Genomic DNA, 8,601 nt, shown 5'->3' with positions numbered 1-8,601 from the left:
ATCCTAGTGCAGGGTTCCGCCCCCTGAGACGCTCTATGACAGCTCCCTAGACAAGCCCGCCCAGGCTCCCTTGGGACAGGGGACAGGCATGCCCCCTACCCCCCGTAGCCCAGGGTACATGGGCATCTCTCCTTACCTCTTTTTGAGGATGCCCGATTCTCCCTAGGACGATTCAGCCCACTATCCCTTGCCCTCCCAAATTCTGCTGTTGTTGGTCTTTGATAGTGCAATCTCTGATTCCGGGAGGTGTGGGCACGTGACGGAGAGAGAAGCTACAACCCACTTTCCATCAAAAAAAAAAATGTATCCTTGGCCAGAAGACCAGGGTGTGCCCCTGGTATTCAGTGATGCTCTATTTCCAGAGCAGGCCGCGGGCAAGTCACCTCTTTACCGAAAAAGATGGCCCTTGTGAAAAATTGCTGGGTGTTTGTATTTTCGCCCATCTATTTATTCAAAGAACCCTAAGCTTTCTGATGCTGGATTGATTCACAAAGATAAACGGGAAGGGAAATCTGTTTTTCTTCCTGGAGGGAAAAGAAAGGAGACACCACAGAAAGCAGATTTACCACCACCGTTTATTAGAGCAGACAAGGAGAGGGGGGGAAAGAGATGACCAGACACCTCCACAGCCCCCAGTGCAGGCCTTGCAAGACTTGCCAGAGTCCTGAGGACCCGCAGCCTGCCGGACAGCTGAGCCCGAGGGGCCCTGCATCCTCCCCAGCTGAGCTTCCCTGCCTGCACCCTCATCAAACCTGTAGGAAGGCCGTGCAGGGAGGGGGGGTTATACTTTAAACTATTGGCTTTAATGAGTGATGCAGGTTAGTAAAATGAAGCAGCACATGTATATTTGCCATCAATCCCCAAGGCAGACTTGGCCACCCCTGGAGCTCACGAGGTCTGAACACATCCATTTCCACGGCTGAAAAACGCATGCAAAAGGGAGCCTTATCCCATTTTGACAGTAGCCAGTTCTTTGCTTATCAGACGGCCTGCTGGAAAAGAACAAGAAAAGAACACGATCAGGGGATGGTCAAGTTGATAGGATGGGGAGGGGAGAAGGGGAAGGAGGAAGAAGGGGAGGGGAGACAGCTGAAAGCAGTCAGCTCCTAGCACTACCCCCCCATGCACCAGGCGGCACTGTGTTCCAACCACTGACTTTTTTAATGCTCCGAACGACCCTGTGAGGGAGAAGCCCTTACTGTCCTCATTTTGCCAATGAGGACACAGAGAGAAATTGGGCATTTTTTCCTGTGATCGGTTTTCACGATCAGAATGCTCTCTGAGTCCACATTCCAAGTTGGTGTGCACCCCTCCTCCCTGTTTCCATGTAAGTGGGAGCTGCCTGCCATGAGGCCTCGGTGGGATCCATGTTTTGCAGGAGCCAGTGGTCCCCACCCCGGGCTCACCAGCAGGGCCGATCCCACCCAGAGGCAGAGGCCTCGGTCGGTCAGCCCCTGGAGGGTGTCGCCGTGCATGGGGCTCGCTCGACCGAGAAATCACCCCTCTCGCCTGGCCACACAATGGCACTAAGTGTCTCCCTTTATGGAGAGATGTCAGTCCAATCCCCACCTTTCAAAAGTAGAACCTCCCCCCACCCACCCACACACACACAGGACCGGGCAGTGCCGTCCACAGGAAGGGTGTGGGATTTGGCGTTGGCAGAAGACTGACATCTGGACCAGTGCCTGGCATGAGTTAGTAGCTTAACACTGAGCTCCTCCATCACATGGGGTTAAACATAGGCCCTCAAATGGCACCGGGTATTAAGAGGATCAGACAGGAGAATTTGTGTGAGAGGGAGCACTCTGGAAATTCTAAAGAGCACCACCCTAGAGGGAGTGTTCCTCTGTCGACTCACAGTAGCACAAAATCAACAACAACGCAGATGTAAGATTCTTCTTAACCACAGGTGATAAACGACCCAATTATATCCCGTCCTGCTTCATCCATAAAAATGACAGAGGAGGACCGACATCCACTAGGCTTACCCTCTGAAGGCAATTGCTACTTCATCTAATAGGATCTGGAAAAGAGGAGTCAGCGAGGGAAGGCGCCTGGCGTGGGAGCAGGCAGGGTGCGCAGGCGCACTGGGAACGCTGACAGTCCAGTTCAGGGGCCCCAAAAGAGCAAAGCCAGAGCAAGAGGGGGGCGGAATGGGTGGGCCAGGCAGGCCCCCGGGTCAGAAGGTTAGGGGAAGGCAGGAAAGAAGTTGCTGGTCCCGGTGACAGTGGTGATGATTATGATGGATGTCACCGGTCAAGGCCACGGTTGCCAACTCCACCTGTAAAAACCCGAGTCTCCACAAGCCACACGTCTCCAGCTTCGTAGTCCAGAGTGACCTTTTCTGGACAGCAACAGGGTCACATCCCACCCCTCTTTGGGATCTTTTGGTGTAGGGGTCAGGCTCCCTGTGTGTCCCCAGCACCCCCCTTGACCCGGCTGCCACCTCTCTCCCCTGCATGGCTCTTGCTGTTCCCTAGCCCTCAGCCGGCTGGTTAGCTGGCTCCCCTAAGCCATGGCCTTGAAAACCTCTGTGCCCACGCACATGCTGTCCACCGCCATCTCCCTAAACCAGAAGGCCCGGGGTGGACAAAGGCACATACCAGAGGCTGGCCCGGAGCCCCTCACACGGGATGGACCACGTTCCTGTCACAGTGGGGCTTGCAGTGAGGGTTCAGCCAGTGCTCCAGGAACTGCTCCTCGGCGCAGTGCTCCAGGCGAAGCAGATGGTGCATGTATTCCTGTCCAAACAAACCCGCCCAGCAGAGAGGCTTTTATCCACAGTGACAGCTGAGCCGCCTTCGAGCATGACACGGCCGTGCTTCTGAGACAGAGCACAGCCAGGCAGAGGGAGGCTGGGAGGCAGGACCAGACGGGAGCCCGCCATGCCCACGCCTCTCTGCAGGGAAACTCAGTCAGACAGACCCGAGCAATGGGCAGAATAAAGAAATCTCACAACCTTAAGTGCTGAGAGAGTGTACACACACAGTTCATGGGGGAACATGGAACCACCACTTTGAAAAACAGCTGGTTGTAGGCAGTCCAGAAATCCCGCTTGTCAATTATACCCTGAGCAGTGGCCCTCAAATGTGATCAGGCCTCAGAATCACCTGGAGGGTTTGTCAAAACCCAGATGGCTGGGTCCCACCCCCAGAGTTTCTGTTTCAAGTGGATCTGGGGTGGGGCTCCGGAATTTACCTTTTGGGCAAGCTCCCAGCCCGTGCTGATGCGGCTGGTCATTTCGAGAACCAGAGAAACGTTTATCAGGAGCTGTGCAAGAACGTTCACAGCAGCCAAACACTTGCAGTAACAAAACACTAGCACCATGCCAAATATCCACGCACAAGAGGATGGATACATAAATTGTGGTAGGAGCGCGCCTCGGGATATTACACTGCAGTGAATACAAATGAATTCCAGCTGCCGATGTCGTCTGAAAACATGAGTCGCTAAATAAAATATTATTTACGGCTGCATGCATTTGTGATTAAAATCATCTCTTTTAAAAGGCAAGGGATAACTCTAAGAAAGCTGAAGTTGCTCTATTATTATCAAACAAAAGAGACTTTCAAACCAACAAAATGTTACTAGGGAGAGGGGGGCCAAATACAGCCTAGAAGTTCCTCGAAATGTTAAACATAGAGTGCCCGTGTGACCTGGCTGTTGTGCTTCTAGGTACACACTCAAGAGAAACGCAAACGTGAGCCCACACAGACCGTGAGCACCGATGTTCCGGACAGGATCCGTCAGCGTGGTCAGAAGGTGGAAAGAACCTGAATATCCATCAGCTGATGAATGGATAGATACAATGTGGTAGATGCATACGATGGAATATTATTTGGCCATAAAAAGGAATAAAGCACTGACACATGCTCCAACGTGGATGAACCTTGGAAACATTCTGCTTCGTGGAAGAAGCCAGTCACAAAGAACCGCGTACTGTAGGATTCCCTTTCCATGTAGGAGCCTGCCCTACAGAGTGACGGGTTCACCATGGAAAGCAGCTCGCTACGTGGTGCTGCCCACCCCAGAAACCATCTACTCAGGAATGCAAGCCAGAACCCAGCCTGTCACGGTCTCCCTCACCCCCAAACTCAACATGACAGTGAGCAGGAGGACTGTGAGTCAACTCCTGAGTGTCCCAGATGCACCCCCTTCCATTGCTGCCATGTCTGTAGGTTGGGTCCTTAGTCTCCTTACCCCTCCACCCCTCCCTTAGCGCCCCCATCCCTCCACCCCACGCCACACCTGCCCCCAACATCTCCGCTCCACCTTGACAGTGACCAAATGCTGCCCAAAAGGCGTCACAGCTGCCTTCACCAGCACTGCCCACCTGGAAAGAAGAGCAGGTGACAACCCACTCTGCCCTCGGGGTTGGTCTGCTGGGTACGTCACTGTACCCAGCAGGTATTTTCTCCCCAAAAGAGAGTGGGTGGAGGTGGGAATGATTTTTAACTTGAAGGTATGCTGTTGACATTGCCCCGAATGAGGGCTGGGTGCTGTAATTATGGGATATGAACCATCGCAAAGTATAAAACAGACCGATATAAACACATGCGGGTAATCCAAAACAGCAGGCTAATAATCAGAGATGTGGCATCTCACTTTGGGAGAGAGTAATCATATTCAGTAATATCTGTACAAGAGTAAGTGATTTTGGTGTGTATAAGTATCATAAAAATCCTAAATCCTGAACTCCTTCCTCTGGTGTTGATAAAGCTTTAAGAGAGGAGTCCAGTTTAGAACTTTAAGCTTTTAAGTTTCTACGAAACCCTCTAGGAAGTCTGCATCCTGCATTAAACATAGCTTGGAAAAAAAATTTTTTTTTGTAATGACGGTGCAAAGGAATAAATTCTAAAGTGTCCAATTTTCCTGAATTTTTCTTCCTTTCCCGAAAGCAGGACCCATGCAGTTTGAATCTGTTTTGTTTACCATTGTTGTTTTCATCTGACTTGTCAAAAGCACTCCTTGTCCTGGGCAGGGAGACCCTGGGGCAGCCAGGGAAGGAGTGGATGGTGAGAGGCCCTTGCGGGACCCCACTGTGGAACAATGACTGCCCAGCGGCTCACAGGACCCGTTTGTGAGTTTGGGGCTGAATCCTGCCCTGTCCTGGCCCATCTGAGAGTCTTTGGGCAGAAGAAGAAGAACTGGGCGTGTGGGGTGGGGCGGAGAGACAGGAAAGCAGTGCGGGGTCTTGTAAATAAAGAACAAAGACTTTCCAGCACACAGCCTTCCTTATTCTACTGTGCCAGGCAAGCAGCTCACTGAAGGAAGCCCACGTGGCCAGCTTCTTGCCTGCCTGTGTGCCAGACTGCACACGGTAGAGAGGCTTAGAGGTCCGGGTGTGAGCCCAGGTTGGGCGTTGGGGTCTGTTCAAACCCAGACCCTGCCAATATCGCTTCATCTCTCCGGCTTCCCTGTGTCCGTCTGCAAGACGGGGATGGCCCTGACTCTTATTCCACTGGGTTATCAGGATTAAATGAAATGATACAAGTCTGTGCCACACCTGTAGTTTCCACCTACCCGTCTAAATCCATTCCTCTCTTCCTTTGCATGGTCCTGTGCAATGAGAAGCTGGCCTAGAAGTGCAGCCCAGACTCCCTTGATCTGGGGCTTCCAGATGGGTCTGATGTAGAGGCACCAGCAGGGGATTAGAGATAGGGGAGAGGGAGGTCTCCAGAGGAGTCCCAAAGGATCGGCTGGCTGCATCCTCTCCTGAAGGCCACAGCTCCTAGGGGGCTGTCCTCTCCTATTCTGGGAGCCTGCCTTTCCCCTTCATGCCCAGGGGCTGATAACCCCAGATCTTTTATCATCTCTTGCTAGTTGGCCTGATTCCTGCCTCACCTTTGCAAGAAGTCTCTTCCTTAAGCTCCGCTCAATTCCTTGGGATTACTATTAGATAAGAAAGATCTGACTGTGTCTTGAGGTTGAGGGTGGAGCCTCTCTCCCAGGAACTGGTCCACAGGAAACTGTCATAAATGCTTGTGGAACGAAAGACGAAAGCAGCGGTCCTCAAAGTGGGGTCTATGCTCCCCTCAGGCTCCACGAGGTCAAAACTCTTTTCAGAATCATCCTAAGACATTATTTGCCTTTTCATTATGTGCACTGGTGGATAAAACTGATGCCTTAACGAGAGTCACAGGCAGTGACAACCACTATCACTGTTCTGGTATTTTTTTTTTAAAAAAAGATTTTATTTCTTCATTTGACAGAGAGAGAGAGCACAAGAGAGCATGAGCAAGAGGAGCAGCAGAGGGAGAGGGAGAAGCGGGCTCCCCGCGGAGCATGGACCCTGATGGGAGGTGGGGCTCGATGCCAGGACCCTGGGATCATGACCTGAGTCAAAGGCAGACGCTTAACCGACTGAGCCACCCAGGCCTCCCGTCCTTGTATCTTTCACCATCACACACTCACAGTGAAAATACATAAATAAATATAGAACATTCCAAAAATGCCCATTACGCTGAAAAACACCCCCATGAAGCAGAAGAAAGTGAGCCCGTGGGAAGCCCGCTGGCAGCACCTCTGCTGCATGACCAGGTACAGCAGTTTTCTTTAAGAAGAGTCCTTGAGTGATTGTTGGTGTCAAGGACTGAACTAGCTATGTGTGGCAGGCATCTTTTCGAGAATGAATGAAGTGAGCCTGTCACTTCAAGGAAAACAACAGACAATACTATTTACTGAACGAGAAACTTCAAGCTTTTAAAGGGAAATTAGAATTTCAGGAAACTTGGATTTATTCCCATGAGCCTGACAGCTTCCCAATACTTACAGACTTTTGGGATGGGATCAGTGGGGATATTAACAAATGTCGCCATTATACCTCTTTTTTAAAAAAAAGATTTTATTTATTCATTTGAGAGAGAGAGCGTGCAAGTGAGAGAGAAAGCATGAGCAGGAGGGGCAGAGGGAGAGGGAGAAGCAGACTCCCCACTGAGCAGGGAGCCTGACGCAGGACTCGATCCCAGGACCCTGAAATCACGACCCGAGCCAAAGGCAGACATTTAACCAGCTGAGCCACCCAGGCGCCCCGCATTTGCATGCCTCTTATAATTATATGTTCGTTTACATCCTTACCCATTTAATCCCTGTCCCACTCAGCCAAATTTCCAACTGGCTTTTCAATGGCAGTGACCAAGCAATACCTAGAATATGGCTTAGCGCTTGGCACAGAGTAGGACCTCAATAAAAATCACTGGAGAAATGTACAAACATACAAAAGCATGAATAGAGGACATGACTGTTCTTTTTCCGTAATCCTTCTAAATCCCCCTTGGAATTTCCTCGACATCTGTGTCAATTTGCTCATTATAATGGCCCAGGCCAAACGTACATAAAAGCATCAAAGAGTAATATGTATTTCACACTCCTAAATAGCAGCTGAAATCAGCGTTGAAGAAAAACAACCAAAACAGACACACATATAGAGAGAAAGAGAAACGAGCACTGGTTTCCATGACATTTCCCTATTTATTTAAAATGTTAGGAAAATGGATATACCACAAAGGCCTAGGAGCAATCATTAGTCAAAGATGAAAAGCCCAACTGCAAATCTGCTGAAAACCACAAATTCAACAATTGCATTGGCTGAGTTAGAAATGACCCAGCATTAATGATAAACTCAAATGTTCCTGGATCGAGAAAGAAGGGATAGATGGAAAATAAGTTTTAATTTTCTTTTTCAGATTCCTTTCTTTTAAGGGAAAAAAATTAAAGCAAAACAAAAACCAATATCTGCATTCCATGTCCCATCCCAGCTGTAATGATTTAAGTAAATAATCTCTCAGTAATTAGAGAGGAAATTGGAAGTGATCCTTTGTGATGGCATTGGTGTGATAATGAAATTAAATACCCGCTAGACCCTGATCTAAGTGGAGAATTATAGAGTGGACAGTTAATCTATCAAGGCAGGAAATTTTTCCAAGAGGGCAAAATCCTTCCTCTGACATTTGCATGAAATTAAAAGTCCATCAACATGTGGATGAATTATTTTGCTCATTAGTGCAAGCAAAGTAATCCTCTAGGCAGGAAGGTGGCTGGGAACTTAGCTACACGGGGACCCCAGAAGGCTTAGCACTAAAAGAAGGCAGATCAGTGATGTGTGCAATTTACATCACGGTCACTCCAAACTGACCTTTGAGATGATGGGGGACAAAAGGGTAGTACACATAGTTGTCAGGGGGCTAAACATGAAAGCATATTTTAGGAAGACTGCTTACAATAAAGCTAATATGATTTATACTTGCCCAATAAGAACAGTCCTTAAAGGAATACAGGCCAAAATGGAAATCATATTCCCAGGGCACATGAGCACTTACGAACACACACAAAAGACATAATTTTAGCTCCGATGTCATCCTTCTAAAGAATTTCCATGGCTCACCCCAGTCATTGGCAGATAATTCTTTCCCTAAATTCTGGGATGATTAGGAGAAAATTAATGAATTTAAGTGAGGCCATAGAAAAGATTTCTTTGAAACAACCTCCCGGTTGTAGGGTAGAGTTATGTCCTACAAAAATTCTCCCCTGCAGAGAAGCAAAAAAAAAAAAAAAAAAAAAAGAAAAGGAAAGAAGTATAATGAGGGTATAATAAATGTAAAA

At 49.0% G+C, this 8,601-nt stretch overlaps 1 protein-coding gene across 1 annotated transcript in view; it reads right to left on the bottom strand.

The window, feature by feature from the left end:
- Nucleotides 1–575: 575 nt before the first annotated feature.
- The window catches only part of CUNH17orf67 (chromosome unknown C17orf67 homolog), an 18,693-nt gene continuing 10,667 nt past the window's right edge, over nt 576–8,601 (bottom strand). Inside the window, exons 3-4 of the mRNA XM_025851145.2 lie at nt 2,604–2,741; nt 576–992 (exon numbers count right to left, since the gene is read on the bottom strand). Of these exons, the coding sequence (XP_025706930.1) occupies nt 2,625–2,741 (117 nt within the window). The 3' untranslated portion in view covers nt 576–992; nt 2,604–2,624. The remainder of the gene's footprint in view (nt 993–2,603; nt 2,742–8,601) is intronic.

The sequence above is a fragment of the Callorhinus ursinus genome, unplaced genomic scaffold (assembly GCF_003265705.2).
Source record: "Callorhinus ursinus isolate GAN/ISIS: 27379988/994484 unplaced genomic scaffold, GSC_fseal_2.0 scaffold34, whole genome shotgun sequence".
In the NCBI taxonomy this organism is placed as follows: Eukaryota; Metazoa; Chordata; class Mammalia; order Carnivora; family Otariidae; genus Callorhinus; species Callorhinus ursinus.
Note: the sequence above shows the minus strand (reverse complement) of the source record. Positions and strands in the feature narration are given on the sequence as shown.